General features: G+C 42.4%; 1 protein-coding gene across 1 annotated transcript in view; it reads right to left on the bottom strand.

Annotated features, from left to right (window-relative positions):
- Window positions 1-1,727: 1,727 nt before the first annotated feature.
- LOC115796353 (NLR family CARD domain-containing protein 3-like) overlaps window positions 1,728-20,084 on the bottom strand; it is a 57,137-nt gene continuing 38,780 nt past the window's right edge. The window contains exons 6-7 of the mRNA XM_030752729.1: window positions 4,776-4,949; window positions 1,728-2,173 (exon numbers count right to left, since the gene is read on the bottom strand). Of these exons, the coding sequence (XP_030608589.1) occupies window positions 1,942-2,173; window positions 4,776-4,949 (406 nt within the window). The 3' untranslated portion in view covers window positions 1,728-1,941. The remainder of the gene's footprint in view (window positions 2,174-4,775; window positions 4,950-20,084) is intronic.

The following is a 20,084-nucleotide window of genomic DNA, read 5'->3' as shown; positions in this document are numbered from 1 at the left end:
GCGCTATGGGCCTGAAGTCATTGGGGCTGCTGGGGTGTGGTTTCTTTGGGACAGGGACTATGATGGACTTTTTAAAGCAGGTGGGAATCACACACAGTTTCAGTGAGAGGTTGAATATCAGTGTAAACACAGGTGCCAGCTGGTCAGCGCAGGTCTTAAGGACACGTCCACTAATACCGTCTGGTCCAGCCGCTTTCCTGGTGTTTACACGTCTAAACGCCCTCCTCACGTCGCGCTCCGTCACAGTGAGTGTCTCCGCCCCTCCGGCCGGGAGCGCAGCGGGCTGTCGGCTTCCCGACTCAAAGCGCGCAAAGAAGATGTTGAGTTCATCAGCCAGAGAAGCGTCGGCACTCACCGGGTGTGTGTGTGGTGCTTTGTAGTCCGTGATGGTGCGTAGTCCCTGCCACAGTCCCCTGGAGTCAGACTGTTGTAGTTGCTGTTCCAGTCTGCGGCCGTAGCGATGTTTAGCCTCTTTCACCGCTCTGCGGACGTTGTATGATGCAACCTTGTAGTCCTCCATGTTCCCAGAGGCGAGGCCGGAGTTGTAGGCAACGGTGTGGGACCTCAGGGCGTCGCGGACAGATTTATCCACCCACGGCTTCTGGTTGGGAAAAGTCCTGATGGTCCTCCTAAGTGAAGTGTCTTCAACAACTTTCCCAATAAATCCCACAACAGTTTCCGTAAACTCCTCGATGTCTCTGCCCGCGCTGCTGCGAAACATGTCCCAGTCGGTTGAATCGAACGCACCCTGCAGAGCGGCCTCTGTTTGATCAGACCACCGTGTCACTTCTCTCACAGCAGGGGGTTCCTGCCTGAGCCGTTGTTTGTATTTCGGCATGAGAAAGACAGAGGTGTGGTCAGACTTCCCAAAAGGCGGAAGAGGCTTTGCTTTGTAGCCATCTTTGAATGGAGAATAGCAGTGGTCTAGGGTCCTCTCTCCTCTGGTGGGGCAGTCGATGTGTTGAATCAATTCCGGTATCAGCTTTTTCAAGTTTGCACTGTTAAAGTCCCCGGCTACGATGAGAGCCGCATCACGCTGGTTAGCCTGATAGGTGGAAATAGCCTCATGTAGCTCGGATAGTGCAGTGTTTGTGTCTGCCTGAGGTGGAATATAGACGGCGCTGAAGATGACCGAAGTGAACTCGCGGGGCAGGTAGTGGGGGCGGCATTTCAGGGTTAGGAGCTCCAGGTTAGGTGAACATGATTGTTTCAGAAGGACAACATTCCTACTGTCACACCAGTTGTTATTAATCATTAGGCACACACCTCCTCCTCTTGATTTTCCAGACTCACTCGTTCTGTCCGTGCGATGAACACTGAAGAACTCCGACGGCTGTACGGCGTGGTCCGGTATGAGGGGAGTCAGCCATGTCTCCGTGAGACAGATGATGTTGCAGTCCCTTATGTCCCTCTGAAACTGTATCCTGGCCCTGAGTTCGTCCAGCTTGTTATCCAGTGACTGGACATTAGCCAACAGGATGCTCGGCAGTGGCGTTTGGTGCGCTCTGCGCCTCAGCCTCTCTCTTACGCCGGCTCTTTTCCCTCGGGGCCTTGTCCGTGACCTGGGTGCTCCGCGTCCTTTGTTTGAGCTGGCCCACTGGAAACGCTGGATCTCCCGAGGCCAAGTCGGGTCGGGAGAAAAAGGTGTCAGAATACAGCCAGAGTGCTGTATTCTGATATTAAAAAGAGTCTGTCTGTCATACGTGATATGACACAGAGCAGGCGGAATTATAAAGTCCAAAATTAGAGCTAAACCTAATATATACAAACAAAGCGTAGGAGCAGGTACGACGGCTGCTGACCTTACCAGCGCCATCTTGATCAAGACCCCCATACAGATATCTACTGTTTCTGTTCAAGCAGACTTTCTGATAGAAGCAAAGTAAAAAGGTTCCTCTATGTGTGACTGTTCAGATAACACTCGTATCCAGCATGAAGTCATCAGACAGGGCCAGAGTGAAGTACAGCTTCCTCCTCTATCAGACACTGTCTGTGGCTGCAACAGGCCTCTCCATACCTGAGAGTTTCCAGTCTCAGCTGCTCCAGCAGCTTCACTCCTGCCTCTCCTGGATGGTTGTAGCTCAGGTCCAGCTCTCTCAGATGGGAGGGGTTGGAGCTCAAAGCTGAGACCAGAGACTTACAACCTTCTTCTGTGATCAGGCAGCCTGACAGACTGCAGACATGACAGATACTCTTAGAGAACAGCAGAGCAGCTGCATGCAGACAACAAACTGCAGCAACAAATCATTTGAAAATGAAATGACTGAAACAGGAGTTCAAAATAACCAAGTCAGTCTAAATGTTAAAGTCTACAAGTGATAAAATCAGTGAAGTCAAAATGATGATCAAATCTACATAAAGTAGGACTGAGGCTGATGGGAGTGTCATTAGTTTTGCTGCTTTTTGGTTTGAATGAAAGTTTTGGTCAAACTAGAAGTCTGAGCAGATGATGGCACTAAATTAAAAGTCTGCTGATTGTTGAAGTTCTTATATTTCATTGTGAGGACAACATGAACATCTGAAACTAATTTGATCACAACCCATCAAATCTTTGCAGAACCAAAGTGGCAGCTAAACATCATCCTCCACTGAACTGTGCTGCTGGTGAGGCTGACATCATTTAAAGGTGCACATGAGGAAAGACTTCATTAAGAATCAGACACAGAGAGAGGAAGAAGAACCAGGGTTAGAATAGTTTTGGATTTTACATCATAGTTTAGTTTGAGTTAGTTTCAGTATTAGTTTTAGTATTTTCAAACTTTAATCAGCTGCAAGATTCAAGGCACAAAAGTGACTATTGTGTAATAAAAACTGGACAAAGAGCCCTTTAAAGAAATATATTCAACAACAACTGTTCACAGACAGCAGCACTACAGGCTACATGTGTGTAACCTCTTAACTGGCCGCTCCAAAATCACCAAAAACGCCTGAAAAGGCATACCCAAATTAAATCAGTTGCTGTTCCTGAACTCTTTGGAGTACATGCAAAAGCTATATTTTTCATTTCTGCAGTCAAAAATGCTCTAACTGAAAGGAGTATGTAGCTATTAAGTTTGGAACACAGAAAAATTAGACAATTTTTACCTCGCCTGGATTTTTCCTGTTTGTTTTTATCTAACTACACACTGAGTGTAGAAGATATCGATTGGAAAATATAATGAAGCTGTAGAATGAAGTCTTTTTACTGTGTATTTCAAATTTGATCAAGATAGCACAAAAATCCACTGTTTTGTAAAGGTTTTTGTGTGTTGATCTCAGGCGTGGTCTTACATGTGCCATATGGAGATTCCCAAGTACCACATGAGAGGAGCTGTTGGAATTATTGTATGTAACTTTATTCTGATTGTTATGAATTATCATAGCTTCAGTTTTTATAAGTTGATCATTTGTTTTCTATGTTATTTTGTTGTCCCTTTTATCTTGATGAGGACACACACACATGATTATATCATGTGAAGTGAGTGATGTTTTTGCTTTGTGTAAACATACGTGATTTAATCATGTGAGTGAGTGAAATAAAACAGCTGGCTTCCTGACTGAGAAGTGTTGCGCACATTTTTCATCATCCACAACAAGACACTCGCTTCTATCCGTGCTATCGTAGTCAAAGGAGTCAGTTAATGACAATGATTTTTCGATTTAAGTTTTCCTTATTTCATTTGTCTTCGTTAACTAGAATAACCCTGATAAGAACAAACTGTGCAGAACACAGTATTTCACCATGGTGAGCAACATCAACACTTTGTTCTTTGTATGTTTTTGCTTTTTGATCAGATCCATCAGCCAGTTTAGAAAAAACACTGAAAGCATTTCAGTCCAGATTCAAGGCTCAGGAGCTGATTTAAAGAAATCTTTAAAATAAAGAAACTCAAAAAACAAAAAATTCATCAAGCAGAGAAAAAAAAAACTGCTACAATTTAGATTAGTGATGGGGAGTTTAACTCTTTTCAGAGAGTCGGCTCTTTATGCTTGGCTCCCAAAGAAGAGCCGGCTCTTTCGGCTCCCAAACGGCTCTTTACTTGTTAGCATTTGTAGCCTCGTATTTTAGCCTAAATTTGCAAAAATGAATAGTTTGTGTGCTGAGAAGCCCTTTTGCCTTCAGTGTTTTTATAAACACTGAAGGCACCAGACTCACCAGGGTCAGTATGGAGACCTAGCTTGTCCTCTCTCCTCCAACTGCACCGAGGGATGGACAGTTTTTATGTCGGTGCAGGTTTGTGGTGGAACCTGCTCTAATTCTAATTTTCAATTTACGGCACTTTGCTCTGCTATTTCCAGTTTCCTTATATTGCAGCCAAATGCTGCTTCTTTAACATGTATCACTCATGTTCATGTGTTTTTGCACAGCTATCTATCTCCCCCTTTGCTTTAACATAATAGTATAACCCCATGTCCCCCTGTGTGATTGGCTCCATGGTGTACCCATCGGTCCTGCCCCTGTCCTCGGGTTTGTGAGCAGAGCTAATGAGAAATTGGGGATCCTGCTCTCATTCAATGGGAACCAGCTTTTCTGATTCACTACCAAGCATCGGCTCTTAGAGCCGGCTCTTTTGTGAACAACACATCACTAGAATAGAATTAGAATAGAATAGAATGCCTTTATTGTCATTATACAGGATGTACAATGAGATTGTAGGGCCACTCCTGTTCAGTGCCATGTAACAGAAAACTAGTTTAGATAGTTTGACAAACCACAGGAGACACAGTCCTGCATCAGTTAGACACTAATGGAAACCAGATTTTAGTCATCTGCTGAACATTTGAAGAATGCTGACCTGAGTGTTTCCAGTTTACAATGTGGATTCTCCAGTCCAGAAGATAAAGCTTTCACTCCTGAGTCCTTCAGGTCATTGTTACTCAGGTCCAGCTCTCTCAGACTAGAGGACTGGGAGCTGAGAACTGAGGACAGAGTTTCACAGCTTCTCTCTGAGAGGTCACAGAGACTCAGTCTGAAAAAACAATAATAAGAAAACAATTAGTAAAGGATTAGTCTTCTTCAGCAACATTGATTTATATTTTAATTTAATTGGAGTGCTACTAGTGGGTCGATCAATCCTAAATTGATAGTTGATATCAATGATGGTATTGGTATCAGATCAATACTGGAGTGATAGAATTGACACTACATTAAATACTACATTGCTCCTGTTTCATCAATAATTCAGCATCTATACAAACACCATTCCTCGCACACTTTGCTCCTCCCCCTCATCCTCTGCTCTTCTGTGATTTGTTGCTGTGTCATCACATGACTCAGCAGCACTGAGCATACACATGTAGGCTGCAGTAAGTGAAAAGGAGCATCCTGTGTAGATATTTTACAGCTGTAAATGAAAAGACTGAAATATGCTGTATGTATGAAGATATTGTTTACTGTAGCAACACCACAAATTAATACAAACACATTTATAATAATAAAAATAAAAGAGGCAGAGGGAAATCCCTCAGACAGATCCAGACCCTCAGCACAGAGACAGAGGCCTTTCAGAGAGGACAAGAATATCCAGGTAGCTCATGTTAGTGATTAAAGTATGTTATTCATAATATATACATATGTGATTCTGCTAATGGTAATTTTGCTTGAAATGCAGCATTATAAATGTAACAGAATAAGTGAGAAGAATAATTCTGTAATGATTGTGAATGAAGTGCAGTAATGACATGAACAGGAGGTCTTTCTCAGGTCTGTTGCTAATAGTTAATCATCTATAATTATGATCATCTATAATTATGATCATATATAATTATAATCAGTGTAATGAATGAGAAAGTATGAAGTTAGGAAGATGAGCTGTACTGACCTGAGTGTGAGGATGAAAATAAGAAGTGCAGTAGAGCCTGTTTAGGCAGGCTGTGTGATACAGGGAAGTACTGAACAACTACAGGGAAACACAATCACATCAATGACTTCCCATGATAACCAGCAACTTGTTGCATAGTGTAGGGTGACAGATGTTAATACATTGCCAGGAAGTGCATGAGTAACTTCAGCAAATGTCATTACAAAGAAACTGAAGCACAAGGAAGTCAATCTGATGTTCATGAATGTTCTTCTTCAGCTGTACTTTAACTATTATTACACTTACAGTTGTGTTCAAAATAATAGCAGTGCATTTAAAAGCACAAGTAAAGCTCAGAATCCTTAAATTGTTTTTATTTACCGGCATTGTGGACACTGCACATTATATTCTAATTCACAACAGGAAGAAAAATGTATAATTTTTCCAGTTACTTTACAGGAAATGAAGAAAAATTAATGTTGGGCCGTTCAAAAAAATAGCAGTGTCTGCATTTTTCTTTATGAACTCAAATATTCACTTTATGAACTAAAAATCTTTAGGAATTAGCATTCCTGTGAATCACTAAACTAGTTTTAGCACCATAACCACTGTTTCTGAGAACTGCTTCACATCTGTGTTGTATGGAGTCAACCAACCTCTGGCACCTGTGAACAGGTATTCCAGCCCAGGATGTTTTGACAACTTTCCACAATTCCTCTGCATTTCTTGGCTTTGCCTCAATAACATCATTTTTGATGTCACCCCACAAGTTTTCTGTTGGATTAAGGTCCGGGGATTGGGCTGACCACTCCATAACTTTAATTTTTTGGTCTGGAACCAAGATGCTGCTGCTTACTGGTGTGTTTGGGGTCTTTGTCTTGTTCAAACACCCATTTCAAGGGCATTTCCTCTTCAGCATAAGGGAGCATGACCTCTGCAATGATTCTGATATATGCAAACTGATCCATGATCCCTGGTATGCGATAAATAGGCCCGACACCATAGTAAGAGAAACATCCCCATATCATGATGCTTGCACCAACATGCTTCACTGTGTACTGTGGCTTGAATTCAGTGTTTAGGGGACAAACTGTCTGGGGCCCTCTGACCCAAAAAGAACAATCTTACTTTCATCAGTCCACAAAATGTTTCTACATTTCTCTACAGGCCAGTCGATGTGTTCTTTGGCAAATTGTAACCTCTTCAGTACATGCCTTTTTTTTCCACAGTGGGACTTTATGGGGGCTTCTTGCCGGCAGATTAGCTTCACACAGGTGTATTCTAATTGTCACAGTACTCACAGGTAACATCAGACTGTCTCTGATCACCCTGGAGCTGATCATTGGCTGAGTCTTTCCCATCCTGGCTATTCTTCTATCTATTTGAATGGTAGTCTTGTGTTTTTGTCCACGTCTCTGGCTTTGCTTTCCATTTTAGAGCACTGGAGATCATTTTAGCCGAGCAACCTATTGTTTTCTGCACTTCTTTATATGTTTTCCCCTCTCCAATCAACATTTTAAAGAATGCTGTTCTTTTGAACAATGTCTCAGCTTTTCAGTGAGAAATGCATGAACAACATGTGTTGGCGTCATCCTTGATGATGATGATGATGATGATGATGATGATGTTTGATGAGGAGGAGCACATTAGAGGTCTGCTTCACGGCTAAAGCTCTGAGTCTGAATACACAGGTTCCTCTCAAATGTTTGTTTTTCCCCAAATAATTCATATTATTTGTTGGGGTGGGACTCGATTAAAAAAAATATTCTAATTAATTAGGAGCTTTCTAATTAATTAATCGAAATGAATCACATTTCAATATTTAACATGAGAAGTATTCATTTAAGTTTGGTTGATGAATGAATCAATATACATAAGCTTAAACTTCAAAATTTTGTTTATTTTCCCACCAGTCTACTACACAGACCAACAAAGGGTGGAAGTGCTCCTGTGATAAGCAAACTCCTGAAATTAAAGTAAAGCATCATAACTGGATAGTTTTATTCAACATTAATGTCTCACTTAATATAGTTGGAAATTAATCATTAGTTCAGCTGTATTCCTTGATGTTGAAATGTGTCATGCTTATTTTAACAGCTTATTCTGAATTAAAGATTTAAAATTAAACCACAAAAAGGAGAAAAAGTTTGTTTGCTGTTTAACCAGCTGCTTTTACACAGCTGTGGAACTCGTGGACTGAGAAACGTTCCACAGTGCAAAATGAAATGCTTTATATTTTTTAATTCGTTATTTTCCCCATAATTACTTAATCAAAATTAACACGTTATAGTCCCACCCCTAATTATTAAAGTTTAACCTATAATAGGACAGTAACATTAACACAAGTCACATGAATATGAAAGAGATTTACAACTAAGGACATGTCAGGATATAAATTAAATGTAGCAAGAATTTGGTAAAAAGATCTCAAATCAAATCACAAACCACATGATCTGACCTGAGTGTCTCCAGTTTACAGCGGGGACTCGCCAATCCAGCAAGCAGCAGCTTCAATCCTGAGTCCTGCAGGTTGTTGTTACTCAGGTCTAGCTCTGTCAGCTCACAGTCTTCTAGTTGAAGAGAGGAGGACAGAGCTTCCCAGCTTCTCTCTGACAGATCACAGCTGCTCAGCCTGAGGAGATATAACATATAGTGCAGGGTTGTGTTGATGGATGATGGTGTCAACAATGATCAAAGTGACGGCCAATAGCTCACCAATCTTTTAATGTAATTTCCCCATTAATACACTAAATTGATATCATTATTCTAAGAGTCATAATCAATTAAATCTGCTTTGCTACAGTTTTGCATCGTCCACAAATAACCAACACTTGCAACACAGACGTGTCTGAGCGTCCATACTTTGTGTGTGTGTGTGTGTGTGTGTGTGTGTGTGTGTGTGTGTGTGTGTGTGTGTGTGTGTGTGTGTGTGTGTGTGTGTGTGGAGTGACACTGATCCATCATAGTTCTCATCACATATGAGAGAAAATAGGAGGAGCATATTTCTGACTGTTGGACTGTTTTGTTTTTTGTGTTTTTTTTGTTTTTAATTGATGCTTAATGTAACTGTGCATCCACAGATGTTACTTTATCTCATCTCTTTAACTTGTTTCCTGCTGTGTTGTGGAGGGAACAGTGAAGAGTGCAGAGAGAGGAGAGATATTTCACACAGAAAAAAACTACCTGGATGATATAACAGAACTGTCTGTCTAAGCTGAAAAGCTCATAGATGTCATAAATAAACAACATTATAACTGTTCAGCTGACATCCAGCCAATGTATGTTCAGAAATTAGGAGGCTGAATCAGACAGTGGTGTTTGTCAACATGCAAATGCTTCTTCATCCTGGAAGTGAGAAACAAACTCACAATGTGCCTGTTTGTGTTTCATTTTTTTTTTTGTATGATAAGGAGGGTGGATAGCAGCACCATAATTACAGGCTCCTGTTGGAAGGCAGTGATGCCACAGAGGAGCAATAGGACAACTGGAGCTATGAAGCAAATTGCTGAAACCTAATGCAGTGCTGTGAAAACGTATTTGCCCCCTTAATGATGTCTTAGTTTGTTACATATTTGTCACATTTGCATGATCATCAATATATATTTAATGTTCTCCACTGAACCATCCAAGGTTTACTCTCAGTGGGAACAATATGAGAACAGCACCCCCCCACCAAGACTGGAGATGCAGCAATACTGGAAGAGCATATGGGAGAAGGATGCGTCACACAACACCAATACTCAGTGGTTAGTGGATCTAAGAGAAGACCACAGCAACCTCCCTGAACAGGTTCTAGTAACCATCACAGTGGCAGACATCCAGGAAAGAGTCTCACATATGACGAGCTGGACAGCACCAGGTCCTGAAATGATACACACCTACTGGCTAAAGAAGCTAACTACACTCCATGAGCACCTGGCAACACAAATTAACCAACTGCTAGAGGCTAAGACACACCCAGAATGGCTGACTAAAGGCCATATGGTCCTGATCCCCAAAGACCCCCAGAAGGGACTGGTCAAATCCAACTACCAGCCAATAACCTGCCTCAGTACAACATGGAAACTCCTGTCAGGCATCATAGCAGCTAAGATGAGCAGCACGTGGCTCAATGTATAATAGGGGCCCAGAAAGGAATTGTCAGAGATACCAGAGGAGCAAAACACCACCTACTGGTAAACAGAGCAGTCACTCAAGACTGTAAGACCAGGCTGACCAACCTGTGCACTGCCTGGGATGATTGCAAGAAAGCCTTTGACTCAATGCCACACAAACAGACCTGGAATGCCTAGAACTCTACAAAATCAACAGGACACTAAGAGCTTTCATTAGGAACTTATTGGGAATATGGAGAACAACACTGGAGGCAAATTTCAAACCAATTGCACCACTGCTGTTCTGCATAGGCCTGAATCCCCTCAGCCAGATCACTGACAAAACAGGCTATGGATACCAACTATGAAATGGCCACTGATGTTAAGATGAGAAAGCTCCTTACCTTGGAGGGTTTCACCCCAAATCCAGCACCCTGAGACTGTATGCTAAGCGGAAGGAAGAAGGCCAAGGACTAGTGAGTGTCAGAACCACTGTCCTGGATCAAACAACAAAGATCCATGAATTTACCACCAATGGTGGTTGAGAATAACAGAGCTAAGATCGTGTGGGACTTCCAGATACTGACAGACAAACTTGTGATGGCAAACCAACTGGACATAGCAGTGGTGGACAAACAGAGGAAGAAAGCCGTTGTGATAGACGCTGCAATACCAAGAGAGGCAAGTGAACATGAGAAGCTCAAAACCATACCAAGGGCTCAGAGAAGAGCTAGAAAGGACTTGGAAGGTGAAGGTAACAGTTGTCCCTATGGTAATCGGAACACTCGGAGCAGTGACCCCTAAACTGGGAGAATGGCTCCAGCAGATCCAGGAATGACAAATGAGATCTCTGTCCAGAAGAGGGCAGTCTTGGGAACAGCTAAGATACTGTGCAGGACCCTCAAGCTCCCAGACCTCTGGTAGGGGACCTGAGCTCAGAGGACAAAGACTGCCCGCAGGGCAAGCTGGGATTTATATTAAAAATGATGATTTAAACAATTAAGGGACAATAATAATTTAAATAATTAAAATTCTCGGCTCGTGCTGGGAGGTGCCGGCCTGCTGGGGGGGGGGGGGGGGGGGGGGCTGCTCATTGCCTCTGGCTCTCTGGGCTCTTGCCCGTTGACTGTGGGGGCTCCGTCTGGGGTCTCCCTCCTTCCTCCTCTAGTGTGTGTGCATGGTTGCCATCGGGATGTATGGCCTCGGGTCTTCTGAGCTCCTGGTGGGCCGAGGATGGCCTGGGTCCCGTGGGTCTTTCCCTACTTGCTTCTGGATCCAGATAGGGGTGGTTGCAGCTTTTTGCCCTCATTATTCAGTACGTTCCATGACAGAGGCGCACACACATTACTAAAAACTACAGCAAGACTGTATGTATGTGTATGTGTATATGCATGTATATAAAGGTGAATGTGTGTGTATGTGGATCTATCTATCTTCTATTATTATTATTTTTTTCTCTCTCTGTTCTCTCCTTTTTTATTTTGGCTTCTTTCTTTCTTTTTTTCTTCCTGCCTGTCAGATCTGGCAAGAGTAAAAATAAAATGGAAACATTAACAAGAATAACCTTTAAACTTATAGAGCTCTTCTTGTACAAGCAAATATGTTTGGTACAACAATGCATTTGGATCATCATTCTGATTGTAAAAACTGCCAGACATGACAGGCCCAAGAGAAAAAAAATCCCTCAATGAATGAACTTAATTATCTAAAAATTACATGTGTAATATTTACAACTGTTAAATTATTAAAATTTGATGATCTGAAAATATTCAAGTGTGACAAATATCCAAAAAAAACCAAACTATATGGATCATAAGAAGAAGAAAGAAATAAGTGATTTCCTTTAAAGTGTCTTTAATGCATAAAAATTTGTGATAACTTACAGAGCTTTGTTGGAGGCTTTGACCACTGGCAGCAGCCTCAGCAGAGCCTCCTCTGAAGCAGAGTATTTCTTCAGGTCAAACACATCCAGATCTTCTTCTGATGACAGTAAGATGAAGACCAGAGCTGACCACTGAGCAGGAGACAGTTTATCTGTGGAGAGACTTCCTGATCTCAGGGACTGTTGGATCTCCTCCACTAGAGATCGATCATTCAGTTCATTCAGACAGTGGAACAGGTTGATGCTTTTCTCGGCAGACAGATTCTCATTGAGCTTCTTCTTGATGTACTGGACTGTTTCCTGATTGGTCTGTGAGCTACTTCCTGTCTGTGTCAGCAGACCTCTTAGGAGAGTCTGATTGGTCTGCAGTGAAAGACCCAGGAGGAAGCGGAGGAACAAGTCCAGGTGTCCATTTGGACTCTGTAAGGCCTTGTTCACAGCACTCTGGTGCAAAGATTGTAATTTAGATTTTTTAAATAATGTAGACCATATGGAGGTTGATTGTTGTTCTTCCAGCAGATTGACTTCAGAGTTGATGAAGGTCAGATGGACATGAAGAGCAGCCAGAAACTCCTGAACACTCAGATGGATGAAGCAGAACACCTTGTCCTGGTACAGCCCTCTCTCCTCTTTAAAGATCTGTGTGAACACTCCTGAGTACACTGAGGCTGCTCTGATATCGATGCCACACTCTGTCAGGTCTGATTCATAGAAGATCAGGTTTCCTTTCTGCAGCTGATCAAAAGCCAGTTTTCCCAGAGACTTAATCATCTTCCTGCTCTTTTTATTCCAGTGTGGATCTGTCTCAGCTCCTCCATCATACTTGACGTTCTTCACTTTGGCGTGAACCACCAGGAAGTGGATGTACATCTCAGTCAGGGTCTTGGGCAGCTGTCCTCTCTCTCTGGTTTTCAGCACATCTTCCAGAACTGTAGCAGTGATCCAGCAGAAGACTGGGATGTGGCACATGATGTGGAGGCTTCGTGATGTCTTGATGTGGGAGATGATCCTGCTGGCCTGCTCCTCATGTCTGAATCTCTTCCTGAAGTACTCCTCCTTCTGTGGGTCAGTGAACCCTCTGACATCTGTCACCATGTCAACACACTGAGCAGGGATCTGATTGGCTGCTGCAGGTCGTGTGGTTATCCAGAGGTGAGCAGAGGGAAGCAGGTTCCCCCTGATGAGGTTTGTCAGCAGCACATCCACTGAGGTGGACTCTGTAACATCAGCCAGGATCTCAGTGTTGTGGAAGTCCAGAGGAAGTCGACACTCATCCAGACCATCAAAGATGAACACAACCTGGAAGTCTTCAAAGCTGCAGATTCCTGCTTCTTTGGTTTCAGTGAAGAAGTGATGAACAAGTTCCACCAAGCTGAACTTTTTCTCTTTCAGCACATTCAGCTCTCTGAAAGTGAATGGAAACATGAACTGGATGTCCTGGTTGGCTTTGTCTTCAGTCCAGTCCAGAGTGAACTTCTGTGTTAAGACTGTTTTCCCAATGCCAGCCACTCCCTTTGTCAGCACTGTTCTGATTGGTTCATCTCTTCCAGGTGAGCCTTTAAAGATGTCTTCTGGTCTGATTGTTGTTTCTGGTTTCCTGGATGCTGTTTCAATCTGTCTGACCTCATGTTCATCATTGACCTCTGCAGTCCCTCCCTCTGTGATGTAGAGCTCTGTGTAGATCTGATTCAGAAGGGTTGGGTTTCCTGCTTTAGCGATGCCCTCAAACACACACTGGAACTTCTTCTTCAGAGCAGATTTAAGTTCTTGTTGACCGACTGGAGCAATGTATTCTGAAAATGCAATAATAAGCTATTAAAATTATTATATATTAAGTAGACCAACATGTTGGTCCATCTCTTGAGACATTAGTAAATATTTTATTTTTGCAGCAGCTTAAATCTTCAGAGAAATCCTCTTACTGCTCTGCAGACGGTCAGCCAGCTCCTCCTGCTTCATTCTCCTCAGGAAGTGCAGTGTGATCTTCACAAAAGCCTCTCTGCTTCTCGTCTGCTCTTTATCCTCACCCTCCAAGGCCGTGTCACCCTCCTCATGACTCTCTAAGCATTCTGGGTAATCTGGACTCAGAACCTTCTGGATCTTCTTCAGTTCGTTCTTCACAAAAGTGATGATGTTGTCCTCCAGCAGCTGGAACAGAATACTATATGAATGACCCAATCAGACTGAATCATAGAGCCAAACATCAGATCACAATGAGAATCTACTGGTCTACAGCAAAGATGTTTATAAAATAAATGCAGTCAACCTTCACTCATTTTAGGCCACTGAGATTAAAAATTATGCTAGTCCTTTTAACCTTTTGACCCTTCTGTAGAGTTAAGATCTCATCTTTGTAACTTTGTTTTTGACAAAACTTAACAATCTCCATCTCTGAATTTTCTAGTTCTGTGACTGTTAAATAACCATCTTTGTTTGATTTCTGCACTTTCTTAGCCATTTTCTTTTGACATTGAGTATCGCTGGCTGACAAGGATTTGCGTTCATGTGACAGCTCTTGGAGGAGCCGTTTAAATCTCAGCATCCAGGCAAAGGCCTTTTTTAGTCTGTACCAATCTGAGTAGTGACAAATGAGTTGACTGATTGGATCAGTTTGCATGACATCAACATCAACACTCAAAACTTTCACTTCTGCATCATTATGAATGTTCAACGATATTATCGGTGACACTGGCCAGTGTTTATTGTCCTTTACTAGAAAGTCTGGACCTTGAATCCAGGCTTTGTTTGACAGGAAATCACTTGCTTTCATTCCCTTAGATGCGTAGTCAGCAGGCTTCAACTCAGAGTTTATGTACCTCCACTGACTGACCTTAGAGTGATCTCTGATAAGTGAAACTCGGTTTGCAACAAAAGTCTTAAATCTGACACTGTCATTCGCAATGTATCTCAACACTGTGGTGCTATCAGACCAGAATGTGGCATTCTTAGTTCGTCTCTCATCATTTTGTCAATTTTTACAGCTACAGCAGCCGCTGTTAGCTCTAATCTAGGAATAGTGAGTTGCTTCAAGGGCGATACTCGTGATTTGCCAATCAAAAATGAGCAATGAGCTTCACCTCTTTCATTTGTGACACGAAGGTATGCAACAACACCATACCCTCTCTTACTCGCGTCTGCAAAAAGATGCAGTTGTGCAGATGTTACATTTCCAAATCTAACTGGTTTAAAACACCTGTCCACTGTAAATCCTTGTAGTTTTGTCAAGTCCAACAGCCACTGTTGTGACTTCTTAGCCATGTCAATTGGAATGTCCTCATCCCATGAGAATCTCTTTCCACACAGTTCCTGCAGAATCATTTTGGCTGGGAAAATAACTGGGGACAGAAACCCTAACGGATCATAGATTGAACTCACAAACGACAGAATGCCGCGTCTAGTTTGTGTCATTGGTTTTTCATTGATTTTGATTTTGAACGAGTCTGTTTCAATGCACCAGTTTACTCCTAAGACTCGCTCATCTGGAAGGTTGTCATGACAGAGGTCTAATGCCTTAACTTCAGATGCTCTTTCTGTTTCAGGAATAGAGGCAAGAACAACTCTGCTATTACTATTCCATTTTGTAAGATGAAACCCTCCACTTGCGCATAGTTTTGTTAGCTCCTTCACCATAGCACAGGCCTCATCTTCATTCGACACGGATAAAAGACAATCGTCTACATAAAAGTTATTCTGCACTGCACTAATGGCCATGGGTGACACCTCATCTGAAGCATCCTCTGCTGTTTTCTTTAAAGCAAAGTTGGCACAGCTTGGTGACGATGTTGCACCAAACAAATGCACAGTCATTTTGAACTCCTGTAGTGGTTCATCCAGGTTTCCCTCAGGCCACCAGAGGAATCGAAGCATATCTGTATCCTCGGGCGGGACCTTTACCTGATGATACATCGCCTCAATATCTGACATTAGAGCAATATAGTCATGTCTGAAGCGAGTTAAAACACCAACCAATGTGTTTGTCAAATCAGGACCTTGTAAAAGTTCCTCGTTCAGTGACTTCCCCTGAAATGAGGCAGCACAGTCAAAGACAACGCGGAGCTTTCTTTTCTGTGGATGGTACACGCCATGATGCGGTATATACCACAGTCTTCCATCATCACGTTCAAGTTGTTCATTTGACACAGGGACAGCATACTTCTTGTCTATTAGTTCAGACATGAACACTGTGTACTCTTTATGAAAGTCTTTTCTCTTCAGCATTTTTCTTTTGAGGCTTTCTGCTCTCTGCACAACTAACTCACGGTTGTTGGGTAGTTTAACAGACTGATCTTTAAGAGGAAGGCTTATACAATAATGTCCTTCCACCTTTTTAACTGTATCCTTGACAGAGTCCATGAATTTCACATCCTCTCGTGACATTTCATGACGCTCTTCAGAAGCCTTTTCTGGAAAATCGTGGTTAAACTGTTTCACACACAATGTTTCAATCTCAGACATTGATATGCGGTTCACCGAAACACTTTGTTCACTTTCTGAGTCATTTCTTTTCAAAGGACCGTTTATAACCCAACCTAGAAGGATTTGAGTTTTCTTTCCTTCTATGCCAAGCTGTCTCATAAGCTTCTCTGAGCAAAAAGTTGCTTGGCTGCCATTGTCCAAAAATGCATAAGTGTCAGTTATCTTGTTGTTTTTCTTGAGCTTAACATGAACTGGCACAATAGCCAAAACTCGACTGCTATTACCGGCCCCAGTAGCACCACATGTGCCACCTGTGATGCAGAGGCGATTGCTCTAAGACTGCAAGGGAAGCTCAGCTTCCCCTAAAATGTCAAAAAATAAGTGGTCAAATATATACTGTTGTGTGTACATGTCACTGACTAAATATGCGCTACAACGCGCTCAGCTTTTGTTCAGAATCAGCTTCTTATCACTGGTAACGACGCGGCTTTCCTCTCACTCGTTCCCGCAGCTTCACATCGCTTTAAACAGCGTGGACGCTGAGTGTCTACAGAGCTCAATAGCGAAGCTAAGACTGCAGCGAAACGAGACGAGTCATTGGATAAATGCTGGGCTTTGTCCCACCCATCGGACGCTCAGCGTCTCTGGGGGTCTATGGGGCAGTGGGCTGGCCTTGGCCGGCCCGGACGCTCAGCTTCTGCATGATGATTGGATGATCTGTCTGAGGCTGAATCCCTTTTTGATTGACAGCGAAATGAGCGAATCAGCGATCTTTTGGTGTAAACATCCATGGGAGCATTTTCATTCTGTTCTGAGTTGAACCGGAGACTTTCCTAATCCTCTTAGCGGCATTTTCTTTGTTAAAAACGACTAGAGGCAAATCGAGCTTCTATTTCTGGTGGGTTTTTTGTACTTGCTTGTGTTTGGAGACTGACTTCTATCACTCTTTCTGACTTCTATCGCAGTTTCTGTCCAGCGGGTGCTGCTGTATAAATAAACTGACACATTTTATGATGTAGGCCGAAATTGAGCTTCCCCTCATTGAAAGACCAGCATCCGCCACTGCTGTGATGGGGACAGGGCTGGGAGCTTCAACATCTGAGCTTCCAGTGTCATCATTTGGTTCGTTATTTACTGCTACATCCTCTGTCGTGTCATAGTGGAACAAACTAGGATGTCTATTGAAACAGTAGTCACATAGCAATCGTTTCTTGCAGTCTTTACTCAAGTGCCCTTTGCTCAAGCATGAAAAGCAAAGTCCTTTTCCTTTAAGAAACTCTACTCTCTCTTTATGAGGCAGTTTTCTTATTTTCTGACAGTCGGCAAGTGAGTGATTTCTGTCACAATTCACACATGGTCTTTGAAAGCCATCAATCGTCTGACGCACAGTGCCTTTGTTTGCATCTAGCAACCTTTCTTTTATTGCAGGTGCCACACTAGTGGCAAACGCACTGCCCTTTGGTCTAAATGTCTTCTCTGGTTTTGAGTATTGCCTGCACTTGTCATCAGTATCTTTAATATCACCAAATAAAGGATCTGATGCTATCTTAACTTGTCTGTTCAGGAATTTCACTAAATCTGAAATCCTAGCTCTTCTTCCAGAGTTTTCTTGGATGTCAAAAGCTGAGACTCTCCACTTTTCTCTCATCTTATAGGGTAACTTGGAAACTAAGATTCTGAGATTTGTGGGGTTGTCTAGTTCCTCAAGATAGTTAATATCTTGCATGGCATTATTACACCCAGTTAGAAACAATGAATAACTATGAAGACCTTTGGCATCGTCTGCTTTCAACTGAGGCCAACTTACGGCCTTCTTCATGTAAGCTGTCGCTATTTTGATGTCATTGCCATAATGATAATGTAAAAGTTTCATTGCCTCATGGTAGCCCTTTTGTGGGCTCATGTGTTGGCAACTTCTGACTAAGTCTCTAGGCTCACCTCTTGTGAACTGTTCAAGGTAGTAGATCTTGTCATTATCATTATCTGTCTTGCTACTGATTGTATGTTCAAAGGCTCTAAGGAATGGTTTGAATTCTAAAGAATCACCACTGAAAATGGGAACATCTCTCTGAGGTAAATTTGTGACTCTTTGTTGCTTAACCAACATCTCTGTAATACTATTCTGTTTCAGCATTACTTCACACAAGTTAACCTTTGTGTCCATTTCAACCCTTTGAGAAGGAGTCTCCTGTGCAACTTGGTACTGAGATCCACTTAAGTGAGTGTTCGACTGTCTGTTGATACCAACTGGGGGAAAACCACTAAATGAGTCTGCACGGCGAGAAGTTACACTTCTCATTTCGTTGTCCTCATACTCACACTCCTCCAGTACCTTTATCTTTGCAGTAGAAGAAGCAATTTGAGTTTCAATTTCCAGCTGCTCCTTCCTTGCCTTTAACTGCAGCTCTTCCAACTCCAGAGCTTGTTTCTCCTTTAACTTCTCTGCCTTTGCCATCAGAGAAGCTCTTTCAGCTTGTTCCTTGCGACGTGCAGATGATGATGATGATGATGTGGTTGAACCACAGCGCCTGGACCCGACCCTGGACACGCAGGATCCTGGACGCTTCCCTCTTGAATCACCTGTCAAAGACACGCTGTCATCTGGTCCCACATCATCATGTTGTTTCTGCCTTGCACTGATTATCCACTTCTCAGCATCCATCATAAAATTGCTGAAATGCTCCTTTTTGGGCTGATACCAATAAGTCTGATCAGCCTCTTTCTCTTCCTCTGACAGCAGTTGTAGAACATTCTCATTTGTTTGAACAAAGTCACTTATGAGTTTTGAAAACTCATTTAAATGTTCATCAACAATATCTACAGCGTCATCATTTTTCATCATAGCACTTATTTTATTCAGTTTCGCTGTCACCTGAGAAAGCTTTGCTCTTCTTAACCCGATTTGTCTCTGTAAAAGGTCCTCCAGGCCCTTTTCCGTGTGTTTCGGCGCCCTCTTTTGGCCGTTTTCAGTACCGCAGGCATTTTCTTGCTCTCTGGTTTCTTGCGACTGGTCATCCGCCATCTTGCCTTATTTTCTTTTCATTCATCAACAAGAGATCGAATAAAGTAGTCCATGACACAAAGCATGCTTTGCTTTCCAAATAAGTGCCATCTAATGAAGACTACAACATCCTTGTTGTCTTATATTTTTCTCTTGGCTCAATTAAGCAAGTTACCAGTTCGTAGCTTGTGTTTCCATGACGATCCGTTGTTGTGGCTGCATCGCTGGGCTCGGCTCGTTCTTGCTGAGCGTGGTAGTTTTACTTAATGTAGAGGCTAATCTATAGTTTCTTTCAATCTTCTGTAATTTCCATTTAACCTCTTCCTTTGAATGACCAATACAGAGCCGGTTTTACGCATGTGACAACATTCAGCCGCAGCACGGTAAAACTACCGTGTTGCTCCATCGGCCATCTTTATTCTTCTACATCTTCAAATACAAGAACATTTTATTCTTCATGGGCCTTAACAACAGAATTGCGCCCTCTGTAGTTCAATCACATAAAATACATCTTCTTAACAGATGTTCTCAAATCCAAATGTTACAAATGAAATACATTTCCTTTTAACTTACTTATACAAATATGAAACACAAAAGGAACCTAATATATGACATAAATCAGTTATAAATTTATAAACTCTACAAAATGGTGCTTACAGTAACAATGTTGAGCAGTGCAATCCACTGGTGTACAAAGTGCAGCATGGAGATGACTGAAAGAACAGATGTAACAGTAGTTGTTGTACATGTACAAACCATAAATATGGAGTCCAGCTGTGTTTGATGCTGCTGGGCAGACTGACCACTGGGAACCTCTGAGCTCTCCTGATCCACTCTGTGAAGGAATCATGAAGAATTAGCTCTCATCCACACAGGGACCAACACAAGCTCAAAGTCCATGAAGTGATGTT

Source organism: Archocentrus centrarchus, chromosome 2, assembly GCF_007364275.1.
Source record: "Archocentrus centrarchus isolate MPI-CPG fArcCen1 chromosome 2, fArcCen1, whole genome shotgun sequence".
In the NCBI taxonomy this organism is placed as follows: Eukaryota; Metazoa; Chordata; class Actinopteri; order Cichliformes; family Cichlidae; genus Archocentrus; species Archocentrus centrarchus.
The sequence above is the reverse complement of the archived record's forward strand: the minus strand, read 5'-3'. Positions and strand labels throughout refer to the sequence as shown.